At 36.4% G+C, this 24,196-nt stretch overlaps 1 protein-coding gene across 1 annotated transcript in view; it reads left to right on the top strand.

Moving 5' to 3' along the window:
- Positions 1-24,196, top strand: part of TMEM178B (transmembrane protein 178B) — a 421,857-nt gene that overhangs the window by 370,921 nt on the left and 26,740 nt on the right. Inside the window, exon 3 of the mRNA XM_051962656.1 lies at positions 19,888-20,025. Coding sequence (XP_051818616.1) covers positions 19,888-20,025 — 138 coding nt within the window. The remainder of the gene's footprint in view (positions 1-19,887; positions 20,026-24,196) is intronic.

Here is a 24,196-nt window from a genome sequence, read left to right as displayed (position 1 = left end):
ATTATATAAATGTTAGCCATTTTAAATTCAATTCAACTTAATAAGTATTTGCTAAGTCTTTACTATGTGGTATGAGGCAATTGGTAACCCAATGAACAGAATGCTGGACCTGGGATTAGGAAGACTTGTTAAAATCTGGTTTTAGACACTTACCAGCTATATTTCCCTGGCAAATCACTTAACCTTTGTCTGCCTCAGTTTCCTCAATAGTAAAATGGGGGAATAATAATAGCACCCACCTCCTACAGCAAATATAAAGATCCATTGATATCATATTTGTAAAAATCCTTAGTAGAATGTCTTATTCCTTTCCTTGATGAGTTCTAGAGACACACTTTTATGAACAAAGGTACAGTTTCTGCCCTCCACAAGCTCATGATTTAACAGGAGAGATACAAATATACACAAATAAGTATGACACAAAGTGGAATGTGATACATTCTCCTGCTGCTGCTGCTTCTGCTTCTTTTTTTCATTTTCTACTATGGGGAAATAACATGTAACCTCCCAAAGTTCCCCACAGTAGAAAGTGAAAAGAAGAAAAAGGAGAAGGAAAAGAAGGTGAATAATAGAAGATGAAAAAGGTGAAGAAGAAGAATAAGAAGGAGAAGGTGGAGAAGGAAAAGATGAAGAAGTAGAAAAAAGTGAAGAAGAAGGTGAAGAAGAAAAAGAAAGTGAAGAAGAAAAAGAAAGTAAAGAAGAAAAAGAAAGTAAAGAAGAAAAAGAAGATGAAGAAGATGAAGAAGGTGAAGGAGAAAAAATGAAGAAGGAGAAGGAGAAGGAGGAGGAGGAGCAGGAGGAGGAATTCCTTGAAAATAGAGGTTAAGAGGGTAAAGTCTTAATTTTTTTTGTTTACTAAATTGTTTACTAAATTTGTTTACTAAATTTTTCAAGGAAAGAGGAGGAACACAGGACTATAAGAAACTAGGGGAGGTAAAAATGCTTTTTATGAGGGGTGTGGGAGTAGTTTAGGGAAGGCTTGATAGAAGAGTTGTGCCTGGATCTGGGAAAGAAGGATGAGTTAAGTTCAAAATTTAGCAGATGACTTGGCAGAATAGAGAAATGAGAAAGAATAGGATTGGCTTGGGAAATGTGATCATCCAATTTAATTAGAATATGTAGAATCCATGAAGGGAGAATAGAATAAAATGAGGCTAGAAAAGATAAGCTGCCAATTGATAAAAGGTCAAAGGATATGAACAGACAATTTTCAGATGATGAAATTGGAACTATTTCCACTCATATGAAAGCATTCCAAATCACTATTGATCAGAGAAATGCAAATTAAGACAACTCTAAGATACCACTATACACCTGTCAGATTGGCTAAGATGACAGGAAAATATAATGATGGATCAATATCCAGGGGAGGGGATGCGGGAAAACTGGGACACTGATGCATTGTTGGTGGAGTTGTGAATGAATCCAACCATTCTGGAGAGCAATTTGGAATTCTGCCCAAAAAGTTATCAAACTGTGCATACCCTTTGATCCAGCAGTGTTTCTACTGGGCTTATACCCCAAAGAGATCTTAAAGAAGGGAAAGGGACCTGTATGTGCCAAAATGTTTGTGGCAGCCCTGTTTGTAGTGGCTAGAAACTAGAAATTGAATGGATGTCCATCAATTGGAGAATGGCTGGGTAAATTGTGGTATATGAATGTTACGGAATATTATTGTTCTGTAAGAAATGACCAACAGGATTAATACAGAGAGGCTTGGAGAGACCTACATGAACTGATGCTAAGTGAAATGAGCAGAACCAGGAGATCATTATATACCTCAACAACAATACTGTTTGAGGATGTATTCTGATGGAAGTGGATTTCTTCGACAAAGAGAAGATCTAATTCAGTTTCAACTGATTAATGGTGGACAGAATCAGCTACACTCAGAGAAGGAACACTGAGAAATAAGTGCAAACTGTTTGCATTTTTTGTTTTTCTTCCCGGGTTATTTATACCTTCTGAATCCAATTCTTCCTATGCAACAAGAGAACTGTTCTGTTCTGCACACATAATTGTATCTAGGATATACTATAACATATTTAACATGTATAAGCATGCCTGCCATCTAGGGGAGGGGGTGGAGGGAGGGAAGGGAAAAATTGGAACAGAAGCCAGTGCAAGGGATAATGTTGTAAAAAATTACCCATGCATATGTATCAATAAAAAGTTATAATTATATGTAAAAAAAGAAAAGATAAGCTGAAGCCACATTACAGAAGTCCTTAAATGCCAAGTTAGGTACTTCATATTTTAGGTAATGGGGAGTCATTGAAGGTTTTTGAGCAGTAACATGAAAGTTTTTGAGGACTGACTTACTTATATCTGTATATTAGGACTAATTTAGCACTTGGCTAAAGATGGATTGATGAGAGATGGGAGGAAAAAAGAAGTTATCATTCATAAAGGGAGAGGTAAAATAGTGAAGTAGAATGGTGGCAATGAAATTTGGAAGGAAAGAATGGTTACAAAGGTATTATGAAAGTAAAATCCAACAGGACTTAGCAACAGAAGGGTAATAAATTGTTTTGAATTATGGTATGGTGAGATAGGGTTGGCTGTGGAGTCAGGTAGACCTGAATTCAAATCTGACTTCAGACACTTATTATCTGTGGAATCCTAGGTGAGTCACTTAATCCTGTTTGCCTTGGTTATTCATCTGTAAAATAAATTGGAGAGGGAAATGGCAAAGCACTATGAAGAAAACCCCACATGGGGATCAAATAAGGAGTCATGACTGAAATGACTGAACAACAATAGAAAAAAAAAACAAAAACAGAGTGATGAAATCATGTATATGATATGAAATCCATCTCTCAAATGATAGAGAACTAACTAAAAGTTCAATCCAGTTTCATCTTCTCAGATTCAGATCTTCTGAGTCAGTCCAGTGCCAACAGAAGCACACATGCATAAACATTTTTATCACCAAATGAAACCATTTTATTAGTGCCAAATAATTTGTGCATCAGGGTACATACTTTAATCTTACTTGGTCACATTTGAATGTCAGATTCATAGACTATAAATGAATATAAACACATTTATTTAATGTAAATATAAAATATATAAAGTAAATAAAGGTTGCATCTAATTCCTACTTCTTGAGTTTTCTGAAGTTGAAAAGCAGACTCCTACAATGACTCATGCTTCAAGTATGAGATATATTCAGAAGGTAGCTCCCAACTGAGTCATGATAACACCTACTTAAAGCTTATAATCAAAATGATTAATTATTATGAGCAGTAATTAGATCTTAGATCTCCATTTGAGGTCTGCTGATCAACTCAAGGAATGCCTTTGGCAGCAAAAAGGTGAGAGCAAAGATGGGGCTGATACTTGGAAAGAGGTCATCAGCATGAGTTGATCAATGAAGAGCAATATAAATATGTTCCTTCTAACTAGTGGATTGGGGTTTTTAATCTTTCCCTATTTGAAAGAAAAGAGATATCTTACCATTTGTAAGATAGTAATCGTATTCTTCTTTCTTTTATATTTTATTACATTGGTAATTACGTTATTCTTTAAAAAAAAAAAAACAAGAAAAAGAAAAAAAAAAAACAATGAAGTATTTATAAAACTAGAGAAACTGTCCACTCTTGAGATGAAAACCTATCATCATACTTCAGATAAGGTTTTTTTTAAAATTTAAAATTATGTACTTTTCTAAATTTAAATTTATATATTTTTCAATATAATGCTTTATCAATCTTTCAAGGAACCCAAAGCCTTAAAAAATCATGTCAACATTTTTATTGATTCATGACTTGCAACACTATAAAAGCTAGATATTCTTATTCTTTACCATGAGTTTCATCTGTCTGTTGCCTGCAGCATGAACCCAGAGAAGTTCCAGATACAATATAAAGTTGTGCAGAATATAAAATACTCTGGCAAGCCTTCTGTTTGCCAAGAACCAGCTCCTTCTGGGTCCTTCCCTGTAAAACACCCATAGGTTTTGAATCTTTCACCTTGAGGCTAGCTCATAGCAGCAGGTGAAGCAGGGAAGAGTATAAAAGATGCTTCTTAAGCAGGGTCAGGCCGTAAATCTCATTAGTCTGACACTTCCTTACAGGGAAAAAAGAAAAGGTCACTTCATGGTGCATGAAGGAGGCAGGACCTAGGCTGGGTGCCCAGGGGTGTCCAGATGCTTGAGCTATATAGCATTCTTTTTATTTTCCCCTTAAGTAAATTCTGCTATTGGATTGGTGGGAAGGCTGTCAGGAAGAAACATGGGGACATAGATTTAGAACTAGAAAGGACTATCAGCTCCTTTATTTTACAGTTGAATAAACTGAGGAATAGAGAGTTACAAGAGCTTGCCCAAGCTCACACAGTGAGCATGTGACATGGATTTGAACTCAAGTAGAAGACCTGATTTTAAGCCATATCTTTGACATATCCTGACTGTATGAAGTTGGACAAGTTTCTTAACTTCTAGGTGTCCCAAGAAACTCTGAGACTATACAATGCATAATTGTTGAAGTTTTTATTAATTTGTAGAGAGAATTTCCCATGGGGAGTTTCCTATACCAATAAAATCAGGACCAAAAAAAAAAGCCAAATCTTTAAACTTATAGGTGATGGTTAAGAAGCAATTGTTACTAGGAAAATATGAAGTCTCTCTAAATGTTTTTTGGGTTATTGAAGTGGGGTTAAACTGGCCAGACATGTCCTATTGAAATTGTGTTGTTCCTCATGCAGGTAGTCTAGGTAGTTGCTACCAGCTGGTGTGGTAACCTAGAAATTGGGCTTTTTTTAGGCGTGAAGAGAATGAAAATTCAATTCATTTCAAAAAACATATTATAATACCTACCTTGTGGCAGGCATTGTGCCAAGTCCTGAGATTACAAAAAGAAACGAGACATAAATCAAAATGCCTTTATGGATGATGATAGTTTTATCATGGGAGGGTCTCGAGCCATTTTGGCTCATGGGAGTCTAGAAATATCTGTATTTCTGAGCTCTGCCTGTATTTGTTGTCAACATCAGAGAAGCATGAACACTTACCAGTCTAGTCTTTCCTGATATCAATCTTTAATTGAGTATTTATCCTATCACCCAAGTTAAAACCTCATCTGCTTAGTCTTACATGTTCTCAAGGGATATGAAGTTCCCAAAGGAATAGCTTTCTATGGCTTCCTTCCCTGAGCTAAACTAAACTAAGCTGAACAAAACCTCCCATCCAGAGGAGATTGGGCAGTGTGTTAGATTAGCTATAATTTTTCTCTGCTTTTTCCATCATCCTTTTTTTCTGTCTGGTAACCTCCCATTATCCACTGACTTGTTTCCTGTTGCCTTCAAATATAGCCAGATCTGATATTGCTTACCTGGCTTCCATTTCCTGACTCTGCCTTGACTACTGAATTCTAGGTACTCTCTTCAGGTGGAACCAGTCCTTGTCATCTTCAATCCTAGAATTACTGTGGCTCTTGGCTTTGGCAGGATGACACAAAGGATGAAAGGGAGATCTTTGCCACTGTCAGAGAAGGGGCGTGAAACCTTAAGACTTTCCATATTCTATTAGCTCTCTTTCATGTCTTCTCTCTTGGACTTAGGTTCCCATTCCATGGTCCTTAAGAAATGAATCTGTGAATATCTCTTCTCTACGTGCTTCTTCTGATGAACAGAACTGGGTGATCATGTATCTTTGTCCTTACATCAGTAATCTGTGGGAACTCTCTATATAGTTACAGATCCCAAGATATGTCTAATTTAGAGAATCACCTAAGGGTAGATCAGAGAGATTGTGACTTCTCTAAGAGAGTCATATACTTTTGCAGTGAGAAGTGTGGGATGTGAACCCAGGTTTTTTCTGAACTGGTTTGGTTCAACCCTGGAAACGGTTCAAACTGCATTCACTATCACCAAACTGTCTCTCATAATACATTAGCATTTTACTGTCACAACATTATCCACCAATGAAGTCACCTATGATCTCAGTAATAATCTTGGTCTAAAAAAATGTAAGATATTAGATAAACAGCTAGAAGGGCTACAAGAAGTGCCCTCATTCAACTCATTTCACACATGAGGAAACTGAGGTTCAGAGTTGTAACCTTTCTTATGCATTCAGTTGCCAAGTCTTATCAGTTCCATGTCCTTAACTCCCTTCTTTCCACTCACGAAACCACTTCTCTCTCCTTTTGTCTAGACTCTCTCAATGACTTATTTATTCTCCCTATTCTTTCCCCATAGTCTTTCTCCATAGTTTTTCCCCATTCTAATCCATCCTCCATATCAATATGACTAAAAGGGCAAGTCTGATCATTTCACTGCTTGTGGTTCTCCATCATTTTTAGGTTAAAATTCAAGTTCCTTTGTCTGCTATTTAAAACCCTTTCTTTACAATCTGACTCTAGTCAATCTTTCTAGACTGATTCACATATCCCTCCCCTTCCTGTGATTTGCACTGCAGCCAAGCTGGCCTATCTGTATCTTCCAACAAGGAAATTCCATTTAATTTCCATGCCTTTTTCAAGGACTCCCCTCCATGTTTGGAATGCTCTCTCTTCTCATTCCTGCTGTCTCTTGGAACCCCCAGCTCCCTCCAAGGCTATGTTTGATGGCCCCCTGGTATAAGCAACTAATGAATATTTTTTGATTGATTAATTGAAATAATTTGCCCAAGGTCATACAGATAGTAAGTGAAGAAATCAGGACTCAAACCCTGAACTCCCATTCCATATCCAGTTTAGATTAGTCAATGATAGGAACAAGAGGGGCATAGAGGATAAAGTTTCAGGCCTAGAATCAGAAGACCTGAGTTCAAATTCTACCTCAGCCAGTCGCTTTGTGTCCTTGGGCAAGTCACTTAACTCTGTCTTGCCTGTTTTCCTTATATGTAAAATGAGCTTGAGAAGGAAATGCCAAAAGGATCCTTGAATTTCTTTTCCAAGAAAGTCCCAAAAGGGGTCAAAGAGGCAATAGGACTTGAGAAAAAAAAAAAAAAGACTATACAATTAACAAGGAAGGAGATGAATGAGAATCTGAAGTAGTACCATTATGAGGGTGAAAATAATTCCAACCTGAAACATTATGCTCTATTAACTCAGCTTTGAAAATGTAAATAGGTTCAAGAAGGATTAGGTTATTCAGGGACAATACATCTATAAAGTTATTTAAATTAGTAACCTGTGAGGACATCATGGAGGAAAACTTCCATGGTGTCCCACAAATGACCCTTTGGTTGTTTCTACCTGAAACATAATGCTGAACAGTTTGGACCATACTTCTGAGGCCAGAATTGCATTTCTCATCTTTCTTTCTTTCTTCTTTCATTTAAACGTTCCTGCCTCCTAGGTGATAAGATGGTGATGAGCTGTTCTTTTTTCTCCCTTCCTTATTCATTTGGCAGAGAGAAAAAGAAACTGTTATTTAATGGGCCAGACCTTTAAGAGCCAAGAGAAAATGTTAAGTATTGAGGGGGTGGACTTGAGCTCTAAGGTCCCTTTCAGTGCAAAAGTTCTATGATTCTGATTCTGTGATAAGTATTTATTCCTTCCTTAAGTGGTATTTATTTAAATGCAGATATTCTGATTTCCTCTGTCAAGCTTTCAAACTACACTTTTCAATATAAATGTTAATATGAGGGTAAACTCCAAAATCAAAATTTTTCCATAAGGAAGAGCTGACTTTTTACATTCTAAAGTCTTTCCTTTCTCAACCCTTCCCCATGAACTTCCCTTTTCTACTCATTTCTCCCTTTACTAAATAGTTTCCTTTTTCAAAAAAAAAGGATTAAGAATAATATATTTTTAAAACTCTAAAATTAAAATGTTTAATGTTGGCACTCATGAAAGGAAGATGTGAAGCCAAACCCAGGAATTGATCAGCTAGGAGTTCATACCTTTGTTTCCAGCCTTTGCTAGCCCAGCCAAAGTCATCATTCTCAATTGCTTTGTGAGGGAGTTATTCTTAAAATAATTCTATGGTTGCCATACATAGTAATGCTACCAGTGCCAGGGAGCCAGACATTTTTTTCTTTCTAAAATAAGATTTCTTCACTCAACATGCATACATGTTGGCCATAATTTAGAATCTTCATGTTTAAATGGATTTCTGATATAATTTACGTGGGTATCCTCAACTATACTGAAGATCAAAACCTGTCATTTGGAGTGGCCCTTGTGCATGTCTTACTGCTTTTCTTGCATAGAAGATCTATGTCAGAATGGCACAAGGCCAATCCATTGGTTATCTCTCAGTCTGACTACATGACGGATGCATTTCCTTTTTTAAATTATGCATATCTCTGATAATAGTTTATATGCTTCTTCATTTATATTAATTCCTTTTCTAGGATCTACTTTGGTCTATCTACATTGACTAGTAGTCTCTCAATGGCTCCTATAATCTCCAAGTTTAAATCCTCAGAATCTATAGCATTTTATGCTTGCAGAATATAGCCTTAGCGAAAGAACACTGAAATTAAAAGGATGGAATTTGGTTTCAGCAAGATGATTTAGGATGATTGTCTAGAAAGCACTACAGGACTTCTGGTGCCAATTGGATAAAAGAGGGAATAGCATATACACTCAGTTGGATGCAGAAATCTATCTTACCCTATAAGGGAGTAAAAAGGAATGGGGGTAATAGAAGAAGAGGAGAGAACTGATAAAAGGGAAGGTAGATCAGGGAAGATGGTGATCAGAAGTAAAATACTTGTGAGAAGGAAAAGGTTCAAATAAGATGGGAAGAGGATAAATAAGAGAAAATAGCAAGGAGGGAAATATATAGTTATTAGAACTATAAATGTGAATGAGATAAACTCACCTGTAAATGGAAGTAGATAGAAGAATGGTTTAAAAACCTACACTATATTGTTTACAAGAAACACATTTGAAGTAGAGAGATATACACAGAGTAAAGGCAAGGAGTTGGAGTAGAATTTATTATGCTTCAACTGAAACTAAAAAAGCAGCAGTAGCAATTATGATCTCAAACAAAGCAAAAGCAAAAATAGATTTCGTTAAAAGAGATAAGGAAGGAAATAATGCCTTACTGAAATACAACACAGACAGTGAAGAATAAAATTCTGGGGAAGTTGGAAATGAGTCTTTGTGGAAAACTGAATGGAAACAGAAAGGAATTTAACTTCCTCTCAGCAGTATATGGCACCTACCACAAAAACTGACCATATATTAGGATATAAAATCCTCACAATCAAATGCAGAAATAGCAAATTCATTCTTTTCAGATCATAATGCAATAAAAATTATATTCAATAATGTATAATGGAAAAAGGAACTAAAATTTATTGAAAATTAAATAGTATAATCCTAAAAAATAAGTGGGTCAAAGAACAAATCATAGAAATAATCAATGATTTCATTAAAGAAAAGAAAATGACAACAATGAAACAATATGCCAAAATTTATGGGATATAGCCAAAGTGGTACTTAGGGGGAAATTATATCTCTAATTTGCTTATTTGATAAAATAGAAAGGGGAAAAACATGAATGAATTGGGCATGGAACTAAAAAAACTAGAAAAAGAACAAATTAAAAATCCCCAATTAAACACCAAATTGGAAATCCTGAAAATCAAAGGAGAGATTAATAGAATTGAAAGTAAGAAATCCATTTAACAAATGAATGAAACTAAGAGTTGATTTTATGGGGAAAAACCAACAAAACTTATAAACCTTTGTCTGAATTGATTTTTTTTTAAAGAAGAAAATCAAATTGCTAGCATCAAAAATGGGGGAAAAAAAAGATGAACTCACCACCAATAAAGAGATAATTTAGACAACTGCCAGGAGCTATTTGTTAAATTATATGTCAATAAATTTAATAACCTAAATAAAATGGATGATTATCCACAAAAACATAATTTACCAAATTCACAGAAGAAGGAAGAAAATATTTAAATAACTAAATCTTAGAAAAAGAAATTGGACAAGTCTTCAGTGAAATTCCAAATAAAAATCCCCCAAATTAAGTGGATTATAGGCTAATTTCTTTAATGAAATTAAAACTTTTAAATAAAATACTAGCAAAAAGATTATATCAATATAATACAAGGTGGAATTTATACTAGGAGTGCAGGGTTGGTTCAAAATTAGGAAAACTATCATCATAATTGACTATATTAACAACAAAACCAACATAAACCATATGATTACCTCACTAGATGCAGAAAAATCAATACAGCACCCATTTTCATTTTTAAGAAATTAGAAAGCATGGGAATAAATAGAACCCAAGAAGATATGGAGAGCATTATAAAATGTAAAATTTAAAAATTGATTATATAAAATTAGAAAATTTTTACACAAACAAAACCAATGCAACCAAATTATAAGGAAAAGCAGAAAACTGGGAGAATTTTTTTTGCAACAGGTATCTCTGATAAAGGCCTCATTTCTCATATACGTAGAGAACTGGGTCATATTTACAAAAATACAAGTCATTCCCCGTTTGATAAATGGTTAAAGAATATAAACAGTTTTCAGACAAAGAAATCAAATCTATCTATAGTAATAAGAAAAAAAAATGCTCTAAATCACTATTGATTAGAGAAATGCAAATTAAAACAATTCTGAAGTACCACCTCACACCTATCAGATTGACTTAATATGGCAAAATGGATGCTGCAGGAGATATGGGAAAACCACTGATGGAACTGATCCAATCATCCCCTAGAGAGCAATTTAGAACTATTACCAATGGGCTACAAAATTATGCATACTCTTTGACCCAGAAATAGCACTAATTGGTCTATAAACCAAAGACATCCAAAAAAAAAAAAAAAAGGAAAAGATACAAAAGTATTAATGGCAGCTTTTTTTGTGATAGCTAAGAACTAGGAATTGAAGGTTTGCCCATCTATCCATCTATTGGGAAATGACTAAACAAATTATGGCATATTTTAATGAAATATTATTATGCTATAAGAAATGGCAGACAAAATTATTTCAGAAAAACCTAGAAAGACTTACATGAACTGATCCAAAGTGAAATGACCAGAACCAAGAGAACATTATACACAGTAACAGCAATATTGCATGATAAAGAACTGTGAATGACTTGGGTATTTTCAGTAATACAATGATCCAAAACAAACCCAAAGAATAAATGATGAAGCATGCTACCAGCCTACAAGAAAGAACTGATATATATATACATACATATATGTATATATATATGCACATATACATATACATATGTATATATGTATACATACACACATTTTTTTTCCTTGAATCAACTCTGGAACTGGCTATTTATCTAACTGTATATCATATAATATTTCATTCTTTACTCACTTGGTTGTTGTATATGGATACATATATGGATGGTTGTTGAACTCTTTAAAATGATTTTGTATCTAATATAGATTTTGCAGTATTTTGAAATCTGATACCATCAATACAATGCCATCTACAAGTAACCATCTGGAGAATATAGTAATAACAACAACAGCAATAACAGGTAGTATTTATGTAGGGATTCAGGTTTGCAAAGTGCTTTACAAATATTATCTTATGATATCCTCACAAAACTATGGGAAGTAGATGATATCATTTCCCCATTTTGCAGATAAGGAAACTGAGGCAAACAGAAGTTAAGTGACTTGACAACAGTTACATATCTAGTAAGTGTCTCAAGCAGAATTTGAATTCAGGGCATATCCTGGGACTCAGTATTGGATGTCCTCTATGTCAGTAGCATCTTTAGCAAACATAAACTTCCCTGTTTTACTTTTTATCTTATAATTAGAAGATCACCAAAGAAAAATTAATTATTGTTGCAGCTCTCAAGAAATCTTATATGACCTTAACAAAAAAATGGGAGACCATGTTGGAGGAAATGGCCAGTGTAATCAACATCACTGAAGTCATCGCAACCGTCATACTTTCTCCATTACTGAAAAAGTAATGGACACAAAGGATGGACAGCTATTTTACATGGACCAATGATACTGGTCATGTGGTCATATGATATTGGTGATTTATATTGACTAGATAATGCATTATCTCATTGCCAGCTTATTAATGATAAACATCTCTCTGTATAAGTATTATGTTCCTCAGAAATATAAACACAACCTATCATTAGTACTCTCATCAAAGTCTTTACAGGCTGATGAATGAAAACAGAGTTTATATTCTATTGACAGCTTTCAAAAGTCATCCTCATGCTATCATAATGCCCCAGAATAGAACTATTATGAAGGGACTACAAGGTAAAAATATATAATTATATTAAAATGTACATGGATACAACAGATAATCATTAAAGGCCAAAATTCTTAATTTCATTTAGGGTTTTGAGTAGAAGGTTAAGTTCAAATAGGACTTTGTTACATACTGATTCCATGCCTAGTCCACTTCAATGTGAACAGCTTTTCTTTTAGTAGAGCTGCTCTAATGATCTCTACTGCCTTGATCTCTGCTGAATTCATTCTGCTTAGCCCATTTCTGTGGACTCCAATTTCATCTCTCCTTCTCCCTACTGCCTTTAGGACCATGATGGAAGGAACAAAGATGCAGGACATTGGGATTTTAGTCGTTTGACTGAATTTCTCATTTTACTCATTTGGGTCTCATTTTCTTTATTTGTAAAATGAAACAAGATTAAATTCTAAAGTTTTTACAATACCATTTCTAAAAGTATACTTTCTCTTCATTTACCCAATATGTTATCCTCTGTAGCTGGAAACAAAAAGGTAAAATAAAATAATTCAGCAAAATTAACATATGAGAATCTGATTATGTCCTTCATATGTTTAAAGTAGGAAGCAGGGGCAAATTATCATCTCCTCTTCAGGGCCTAGCTTTCTATGGGGTTGATTCCTAGATGCCCTTCACAATTCTTTCTAGCTCTAAACATCTATGATTCTACTTTCTGAATTGGTAATTTCCTAGTTCATATCTACTGCTTCCAATTCCATTTCTTAGTCTGTTACCTCACGGAAGAACTTTGGATTTCCTTATGACAAGATAGTGATTAGTTATTTCTGAAAAGTCTATTTCCTCTCACAAAATTGCCATCATAAAGGATTTTATCCTCCTTGATCTTCACCCTGTGGTCCCAGCCATACCCAGGGCACAGAGATCTCAGGAACCAGGGCTTTCATGACTTCTCATCTGAAGATTCACTTCAACCTATTCAGAGTACTCTCTGTCACCAGCTCTATATTCAGAAAGGGTAATTGACATTTCACCCAGTCTTTCAAAGACACCCAGATTGAGCATCTTTTATCCCAAGGGACTCCACCCGAGCTATTCAAAGGCTGGCAAGGCCCACAGTCTTCCTCAGTTTAGATTATAAGACCCATAAATAAAATAGCTGGGACTCTCTTCTTCCCTAAGGTAAACTGTAATACATATGAGCAGCATCTAATGTGCATATGACAAGGTCTGCCTTGAGATCTACTATGGGCTTTGGGTAAGGAGGCAAGATGGAGTAGAGAATTAAAGCTTAATTTAGCAGAATACAGTAATATTATTCATAAATGTTTGTAGGAGCCTTTTTTGTAGTGGCAAGGAACTGGAAACTGAGTGGGAAATGGCTGAATAAGTTATGATATATGAATGTAATGGAATATTATTATCCTATAAGAAATGACCAGCAGGATGATTTCAGAGAGGCCTGAAGAGACTTACATGAACTGATAAATGAAGTGAGTACAACCAGGAGAACATTGTACACGGCAACAAGATTATATGATGATCAATTCTGCTGGACTTGGCTCTTCTCACCAATGAGGTGATTCAGGCCTTTTCCATTAGACTTGTGATAGAGAGAGCTATCTGCACCCAGAGAAAAGACTAAAGGACTGAACACAACATAGTATTTTCACCTTTTGGTGATGGTGTTATTTGCTTGCTTGTTTTTTTCTTTCTCATTTTTATTCTTTTTTTTTTAATCTGATTTTTCTTGGTGCAGCATGATAAATGTGGAAATATGTTTAGAAGAATTAACCTATATTGGATTACCTGCTGTCTAGGGAAGGGGATGAGAAAAATTTAGAACACAAGATTTTGCAAAGGTGAATGTTAGAAACTATCTTTGTGTGTATTTTGAAAAATAAAAAGTTATTGTAAAAATAAATGTTTTAATAAAAGAAATCTATACTTTTGTTGGAAAAATCCAACATTGCTAGTGGGAAATCATTTTTTCCTCTATGTTTTACTTAAAAATACATGTAGAAAACCTACATCAGTAGAGAGAGTCGTGAATAGATTGTTGGGCTTAGAGCCAGAAAAACCTGAGTTTGAATTGAACCTCATTGGCTTACTAGCTGTGAGATCCTGGGCAAACCACTTAACTCTTGTCAGCCTCAATTTCCTCATCTGTAAAATGACAATAATAACTGTACCATCCTCATAGGATTATTGTGAGGATGAAATAAAATAACTTAAAACACTGTGTAAATGCTAGTCTATCATCATTGTTGTCATTATCATCACCACCATTGTTGTTGTTAGATCTGGCTATTTGAACCTCAAGGCAGAAGTCCAGACACCATTTTTCTATTTGGTGGCAATAAACTCAAACTACAAGTTAGATACCTTGGAAATAAACAATCTCACGAAAGCCTCCCAAATCCCAACCTTTAAAGTGATTGTACACATCTCAGAGGGTCAATGATTTTATAATAGGATGACAAGATTTATTCTCATCCTTCTTCCTCAGTCAGAGACTTAATACAGGGTCTTCAGCAGCTGCTGGCAAAACCCTTGACATGAGATCAAGTCTGTGGCTAATACATGTTAAACTACAACTGACCTAGTTGGGCCTTTGTACAACAACCTTTTTCATGTTTGTCTCAGAAAATCTCTGAAAGATCCATCATCCTCCCCAGGTCCCAGCCTGACTTTCAACCTCAAAATAAGAGACTTCATTTTATTTTCCTATTACTGACATTTTCTCACTTAGGTTTTTGTATTTTTCCCTTTGTTTCGTGACCTTAAGTAATATGCACATTAGATACTGATCATATTACAGTTTCCCTTGGGGAGGGAAAGAGTCCTAGGTACTTTATTTATGGGCACCTATAATCTAAATTGAGTAAACTGAGGAGGTCTATGTGCCTTGCCAGCCTTTGAAGAGCTCAGATGGAGTCCCTTGAATAAAGGATGCCCAATCTGGGTGTCTTTGAAAGACTGGGTGAAATGTCAATTACCCTTTTTGAATATGGAGCTGGTGACAATGAGTACTCTGAAGCATCGGGTAGAAGTGAAACTTCAGAGGAGAGGACATGAAAGCTCCTGAGGTCTCCGTGCCCTGGGTATGGCTAGGACCATAGGATCAGGGAATATAAAATCCTTTTCCCCTCTACATATATCCCTATCTAACTAAGGTGAGCCAAAGACATCATTTACCTTATCTCAATGTGCTTTTTGTTAGGCTCTCAGAATAGCCCCTCAGTGTATTCTGGGGAATCAAATCACAAGACATCTACCAAAAGAAGTTGTTCATTTAAGGAGCTTTAACCTTTATCTCAAGAGGTAGCATGGAATAGTACATGCAGAACTGAACTTGAAGGCAACATAACCCAGGCTGTAAAGTCCACCCTGGGGCATATACTAGTTACATGAGCCAGGTTAAGCCTTTAAACCTCTCAGGGCCCATGGGTAAATCTAACACTATGAATTTGGAGCACCAGAGAAGGTAACTAACATATCACCCAGTCTTTCAAACAGACTTAGATTGGGCCTCCTTTATTCCAGCTACATTGCTAGAGAAGCATATTCTAAAGAGTAGTTCCTTCCATTTGTAAAATCATATATTCCTATTTATGTAATGTTTTAAGCTTGGTTCAGTGCATGAGAATTTGATCCTCATAACAACTTTGAAAAATAGGTGCTATTGTTATAGATGAGGAAATTCAGAAAATGGAGGTCAAATTACTTACCCAGGCTCACATAACTAGTAGATGTCTGAGTCAAAATCTGAACTCATGTCTTCCTGACTGTAGGTACAATCCACTATCTATTCTACTATCCATTTATCACAATTTTGGTCAAGGTTTTGGTGGTGAGGTTTGGAATGGTCTTAGTAAGGCAGATTCTAGACTAGAACACAGGTTCTTAATCAAGGATCCATGAATAAATTTCATGGGGTCAGTGAATTTGAAGGAGGAAAAAAATTACATTTTTTTTTATTTTCACTAACTTTTAACTGAAATTGAACATTTCCTTCAGTAATGTATTTTTTAAAATTAGCCTAGGAAGGGTTCCATAGACTTCTCAAGACCGCCAAAGAATTTCATGATATAATAAAGGTTAAGAATCCTTGTCCTAGAGGGTTCATCTCAGATTTTGTGTAATGATTCAGCACTTTCTCTGTGAAGCCCCATGAATTATGTAGGAAATCTCCTAATGGTTTCATAAGACCATAAGATCATAATATACAGCTAGAAGAGACCTTGGTGATCATCTAATCCAAGACCACACAATTTACAGATGAGGCAACTAAAACCTAGGAAAGTTATAATTTGGTTGGTATCCCACAAGTTGAACATTAGAAACATAATTTGAATCCTATTCCTCAACAGTGTATGGAATTCCTTATCTCTGAGGCCCTCTCATATCAATCTCTCGAACCCCAATAACATTATCTTCATGCACTCTGCCTTAGTGGAAAGTGAAGTAGAATGATCAAATAGGAGTTTCTCAAAGCCTGGAACCATTCCGTATTTGGAGTTAGGTATCTAGTTGTATCCATATCTACCCTGAAGACATTCCAGGGCTACAGACTTGGTAAATCAAAATGGCAAACTGATGGACTTGTAGATTCAAACATGGAGTAATTGAAAGGACACTAAACTTGGAGTCAGAAAGACCTGGATTCACATCCTGCCTCATACACTAACTATATGACTCTGTACAGGTCACTTAACTCCCCCTGGGCATCCAAAAACCTAGATAACTGTGTCTCTGTTTCTCTGTGTCTATCTGTGTATATATATCCATCTGTATCTGTTTATGCGTCTCTGTCTCTCTGTGTCTCTCCATCTTTCTCTGTGTCTCTCTGCCTCCCTCTATCTCTGTTTTTCTCTACCTCTGCCTCTCTGTGAATGTTTTTTGTCTCTGTTTCTATTTTTCTCTCTGTCTCCCTCTTCAATTTTGCATTTATATCTGTAACATAAGGAAGTTGGACTCAGTAATGTATAAGGTCCTTTCTAGCTTTAAATTTATAACCCTATATGGTAGTGGAAAAATGGGGAATAAAGGACTGCATACTCTATTGTACAATAAAAAGCTGGAGAAGGATTGTGATGGCCTCTGCAGAAAGAAGGAAGTCTATAGGAGGACTTAAGGTGGGAAGATAATATGAATTCATTTTGGATGTGTAGTTTTATGTCCTTGTAAAACATTCATCTAGAACTATTTTATGTGAATGTAGAACTGGACCTCAAGATGAGAGATTAAGGTTAGCTCTATAGATTTGGAAGTTATCTTCACAGAAGTGATAATTGAAGTGAGGGTATTTTGAAGTTAGAGAAAAATTACTGGCTCATAGGAAGTTGGGTGAAAAATGACTTGGCAGAATTATTCCTTCTAATAGATTTAAGCAGGAAATGGATAACCATGCAACACAAGGAACAAACTAAGAAAGACTGAGCAAATGTGTAGAGAGCTTTGGATTGTAGTCAAAACTTAAATTTGATGTGAGTTCATAACAGAGACCAGGAGCTGTCAGTGGTCCTGAACCTGCCAAAGCAGCATGACTACTGTACATTTGCTGAGAGTTGTCTTTACCCCAGTAGGGCCATCACTATGTGCTTATCCAGATGAGGCTGGAGAATTCAAAAACTGGTCAAAGTACCACCAGGGTGATGAGAATACATCTCAGGCTAGCCTTCAGATAGGCTTAGGATCCGCCCACCTCTACCAATAGAGGGATCAGCCTGGAGAGGGGAAAGAACCTGCCACAAATGATATAAATAATTGTTATTGTGCCGCATGGTAATTAGGAATAAATAGCAAGCAGTTCATGTAAATGACTGTAATTAGCATTACTTTTACACAGCCAAACCAAGCATTTTTGGGATTAGTTTGTGGGAGGGGAAAGGAAACTGTGTTCAACAGGAAGTAACCCTGACTCCTCTGCAAAGCCTGCATGTGTAAACTAGGCAGATGAGCTTCCCTCTTTCTCTTATGTGGGAATCTACAGCCTGAAAATTTCAGGAGCTGAATCCATATTTTCCCCCTTTTTTTCTCTTTTAAATAGCAGGGCCACCCATCAGCCTATTCCTTTGACAGTGTGAGAACCATTAACCACTGTTCGATCAGCCACTCCCCTTTTATCTTCCTGCCTTGCCCCTCTCAGAGCTTCCTTGACTTGGCACTCAGCATTCAATAAAGCAGGGCACAATTCCCATAGGAGCAATGTGGAGGACAGATGGAGATGGGTGGTGAGAGATATCTTCTGCCATGAGCTAAGTGCTGATGGCACTTAAGCCAAGTGTACCCTCCCCTATCTCTGGCTCTAATATTATAAGATCGCCACTCTAGAGCTTGAATGGATTTTGAGGTCATTTGATTAAACCCCTTAATTTTACAAATGAGGAACTAGAAGTTCAAAAGTTTGAAATGATTTGCCCAAGTTCATATAGATATTAAATGGCAGATCTAGTATACAAACTCTGCTCCTTTAACTCCAAATTTGTTATTCTTTCCCCTGCAATATTTAGCATATGCTCTGTAAGCATTCTTTGTCCATGGACCTCCATTGGTTAGTATGATAATATTTGCAAAATTACATAGGGATCATATAATTGCTTTTGTGCCCCATCCTAAGACATAGGAGAGCAGTAACTGGAAACCAACAAGTAGAAGGCTGTTCCGCACAGATTTGCTTTTATTTAGCTATGGATTGTGTTTGTAGGTGTATGTATTATAAATTCTGGGTCAAAGTGACCAGGGATTGGTGGGCATAAAATGAGGGAAGTTTGGAGGGAGGAGGAAAGGGATGGGAATTTGATTAGTGGTAGAAGGAATAGGTGAGTGAAAGAAAATTGATAGTAATTCAAACATAGACTTTATAGAAAAAGGCAACCCAGAAGGAACCAGAGCACAATGCTGAGTATAACTGAGAAGTGGTGTTCCTTATGCCCTTTTCCATCTGGTGACAATGCCATAGACAGACAATGTCCCTCCTCATCTATGCCCAAACAAGAAGGTTTCCCAGGGTCCTATAACCCAGATGAGTACAGGGGAAATCACGCCAAAGTCATCACATTTCTGGTCAGTGAGGTGTGGAGTGAATCTGTCTCTACAGTTTGATGGAGAGAAGGGATCTTTATGGGTCATTTGGGTGGTCACAATGAGAGATGAGCTGCTATCTGCATGAGAGAGAGGGGCAGTTAGAAAGGACTATTTAGTGAGAAAAAGAAATATGCTTATTCACAAACACCTATATATATACTAAGGGATTGGTCCCATTGCTGAGAAGCCCCTAGGAGATGTTAAAGATTCATAGAATTTAGAGCTTAGACGTCATCTGATCCAACATCCTCATCTGACAAAGGAGGAAACTGAAGCCCAGAAAAGTTAAGTGGTTTGCCTGAGTTCAGCTATATAGCAAATGGAAAGACCCAGACCAGAATTCAGGGTAAAATGGAGTTTTCCCCAAACTGGCTCTCATTTGTTTGAGACCTCCCTCAGTTCAGGTGGGATCTATAGTCATACTTTTATAATTGCTACCAAGATGTTCTTTGTCAATGAAGGACAATATGTATCTGTCTAAAATGGACAAAATAAGTATGTTCTGGATAGAGGGAGATCAACTCCTATCTAGTCCCTTTCTCTGCTGTGAGACTTCCAAGCAACATGGATCCCCCAAAGTAAAGCATACCTCTGTGCTTTTCTCTTTGCACTGTATGACTCCGGTTCTAACTTTTGGTGGATTTTTTTTTTGCTCCAGATCTACGCAGAATGACGGCTGGCTTCATGGGCATGGCAGTGGCGATCATCCTCTTTGGCTGGATCATCGGGGTGCTGGGCTGCTGCTGGGACCGAGGCCTTATGCAGTATGTGGCAGGGCTTCTCTTCCTCATGGGAGGTAAGGCTTATTGCTTGGAAAAATTAAGTCCATGTTTTTTTCTCTTGATAATAATGATAGTTAATATCTATGTAGAATAGTTCAATGCTTGCAAAGCACTTTGCATGTTATCTCATTTGATCCTTACAGTTATAGGGAATAGAGGCTGTTGTAAACTCCATTTTACAGATGAGAAAATGAAATCTGAGGAGTTTAAATGACTTTCCCCCTGTCACAAAGGTAGCAAATGTCTAAGAGAGAATTTGAAGTTATGTCTTTCTGACTCCAAATTCAGCATTCTGTTCATACCATCTAGCTACCTATAGAATATCTTCATTTGGGAGAAGTCTTTAGGTCTCCATTAGCTTGATTCTTGGAAACATAACTGGATTTCATGCTGGATACTATACCTGAATCAAACCTTTCTCTACCTATAATTTATATTTTAAGCGAGGGTCGACCTTCTGTAAGCAAGACACAGAGAAAGCCTGTTGATTCCCCCCTTTTCCTTTGTATTCCCTTTGTCATAGTTGGCTAAGTATATGTAGGACTGGATTAGGGACAGTTGTTCAGCCCTAGCTGATATTCATAGATGTGTGAAAGTGGGAGCTTAATTATATTGGTGCAAGAAATCCAGCTGAACAGGTCTACTTGGAGACCAGCACAGAATCTTTTTCCTGAATATGAATGGCTACATTTCTGTAAAACTCTTTTTCATCTAAGAACTATTATACTGACTTGCAGTCAGTACTCTTGGCTTGCAATCACTTTTAGTTCTGTTCCTTCAGTTCCAGAGAGGTTGGTAAGACTTCTCCCAGGAGGGTGAAGGTAGAGTGACTTTACATGGAGTACAAGTCCCAAATCATGTCACAGAGTGGAAATGTTCAAGGGGAAAGGTGGGAAGCACCTTCTCCTGCTCAAACAATCCTACAATCATCTTCATCCACCATAGCTATTTCTTTATCTCCATCTTCTCAGTTCCTCTCATAGCTTCATTCCAGTTCCAACTACAAAAAGAGACTATCTATCCCTCTAATCTTGCTCTAGGTCCAAATCCTGTAGTATGAGAAGACAACAATGATTCTCATGGGGCACTGAAATCTCCAAAGTGAATTCTGAGCTCTCCCCAAACCACCTCAGATCAAAGCAGAGATACCATCTCATAGAGGCTCCTTCAATAGCTTAAGTGACAAAAACAACTCACCTTGGTAGAGTACTTTGTAGTTTCAACATCCTTTCATGTATAGGATTTTATTTCAAGTATACATTTAGAACTAGATGACATAGGTCATCTGGTCCAATCTTCTCATTTGATAGATTAAAAAAAACACCAGGAACTCATAGAGTGTATATGATTTTATCCAGTTGGCAGAGTAGATTTTGAACGTAAATTCTGAGCTCAGATATAGCACTTTCCTTTGACACAACAACCTTGTGAAGTAAATAGTGTGTATATTATTATCCACATTTCCCAAGTAAGGAAACTGAGGTTCAGAAAAGAGCAGGAGTTTGAACCTTAGGTAATAAGATCATAGATTTAGAACTAGCAGTGCTTTGACAGGTCATTCAATACAACCTGTTCATTTTATAGATAAGGAAACTAAGACCTGAATAAGAAAAATGATTTTTCCAAAGTCATAGGAGGCAAAGCTGATATTTGGACTAAAAGATCTTCAAATCCAGGGGTCTTCCCGCTATATACTCAAGTATATAAATATTTAAAAAGTCATTTCCAAGTTGCTGACTTATCCACATATGATTGGATACAGGGGTGATCATTTCTTCCTTGCACCCAAAGGAATTTCATCTAGATCAATAGAGATAATAAATTGGAAAGTTCTAGGTAAATGTATGTTTAGTAACTACACACTTAAATGAAGAGATCTAGTTCCCAGTGTATTATTGATTAAGCACATAGTAATGTGATTTTTATTTATTATTATTATATTAGGTTTTGAAATTTAAAGTTAAAGTAACCAGCATCTAAAGCATAGATAGGCTTATGAAAATTCTAAATGCTTTGTATTTGTAGTTCTCTCCCCACTGACTAACTTATCATCAGTCAACATTTAAGTACCTTCTATTTGTATAGGCACTGGGTATAAAAATATCAAGATGAAAATCCTTGTCTTCCAAAAAGCTTACATTCAACTAAAGAGATACACCTGTGCTGAAATAAGTAAATTTGGAATATGCACAAATAATATATAATGACTAAAGACTAACAATGGAGTAATCAAGAAAAGACTCTTGAAGGAGATATCACTTCAGCTAAGCCTTGAATGAGCTCAAGGGTTACATGAGGCAAAGGTGAGATGGGAGAGCATTTATTTTTATAATACAAAATAAATGTTGATAAGTACATGAGAGGTACAAATACAGTGCTATTTGAGTTCAGAGGAAGGAAGCCCAATTTTGGGCAAACTCTCTAGGCCAAGAGGGTCCCATATAGTTATGTTTATCCCATCCAACCTTTTACAATAAACCATCCAATGGGGAAACCAGAATACATTCCACCATCTATTTGTATTATTCATCTTCTCTTCCTATCATACCACACTCTGCTTTTTGGCCCTCTGGATTGGATGAAATTCAGAAACTGATGTGAATTCATGTATTATATTCATTACCATGGAGTTCTCCTCAAAGCCAAAGACAGAAGCATTATCCAGTTAGGGGGTAAGTGGAGCTTGAAACAAGAAGAGAGAAGAGGATAGAATTTATTTGGAAAAACAAGTCCTGAATAAGTGGGTACGTATTAGACCCTATGTAAGCCGGATCAATAGTTAATTCCCTATGATACTAACTACACAGAGATTCTTCATCCTATCCAAGCTGCCCTGCCCAGGCTTGGAGTCCTCAGGAAGGGAATGGCTTAGCCCCCTAAGGTACATGGTAAAAAATGTTTCTTGGGAGTAGTGGATTTACATTCTGTAAAATGCATCTTGCAGAATTAAACTTAGGTTGTTTTTCAGTGTCTTATTTCCAAGCCCCAATTTCAAATAGAATTTAAACTAATACCATTAAAAGAAAGCTGTTTTAGATAGCAGCCAAGCATGACACTAGAAAATATCCATGCCTGCTAAAGACCAGACCTATGCACTCTTACTCTAGAAATGCCTTTTTGTCCAGAATGGAGGTGTCTATTTTCTTATTTGGGCAGCTGGGTGACACAGTAGGTAGGATGCTGGGCTGGAGCCAGGAAGACATATCTTTCTAAGTTCAAATCTAGCCTCAGACACTTTCTGGCTGGGTGACTCTGGGCAAGTCAGTTGATCCTTTTTGCCTTAATTTTCTTATAAGCAAAATGAACTGAAAAAGGAAATGGCAAATCACTCCAGTATCTTTGCCAAGAAAACTTAAAACAGTACTGAAACAACTCAACAACAACAACAAAATCTTATTTCACTGGGTAATCATCCTGTGTTATTTAATATACATGTTATTGATCTGTGACCTGCAGGATTTCCACCATGAAAGTGATCACTGACTTAATTTTTCTTTAATTGGGTTCCCACCCAATCCTATGGTCTTGCTGATACAGGAGTAAAATAATCAGCTGAGGACAGTTGATCCTACAATGAAGGAGAAATACAGATAATATTAGGATAAACTGTATCCTATTCTGATATGCTTAGGATATTAAATTGGAACTGAAAGGGATTTTACTGTTCTTCTTCTCAAATCCTCTCACTTTACAGAAAAGGAAAATGAAGCCGGAAAAATTAAGTAGCTTGCTCAAAGTCATTCAGGTGATACCAGTAGGATTTGGACTCCAGTCCTCTGACTGGTACTCACCCCTTTTCACTTTAACGTACTGGGGTCCCACGTGGATCTCACTGTCTCTATTTGAGCATGACTGGCAACATGGTATAATAGAAATAACAACAGAAGTAGAGTTAGAAAGTCTGGGTTGAAATCTGCCTTTTTCCTTATTACATGTATAAACACTGGCAATCCTATTTGATCAACCATTGGATAGAATTCTGGGCCTGGAGATAGTAAGATCTGAATTCAAATGTTATCTCAGAACCTTACTAGTTGTGTAACTCTGGACATATTTCTCAACATCTATTTGACCCAATTTCCTCAACTATAAACTAGGAATAACAATAGCATCTCCATCCCATGATTGCTGTGAGAAACAAATGAGGTAGTATTTATAAAGTGTTTAGCACAGACCCTAGCATAT

Source organism: Antechinus flavipes, chromosome 5 (assembly GCF_016432865.1).
Source record: "Antechinus flavipes isolate AdamAnt ecotype Samford, QLD, Australia chromosome 5, AdamAnt_v2, whole genome shotgun sequence".
Taxonomy (NCBI): Eukaryota; Metazoa; Chordata; class Mammalia; order Dasyuromorphia; family Dasyuridae; genus Antechinus; species Antechinus flavipes.
This window is presented reverse-complemented; position numbering and strand designations above follow the sequence as displayed.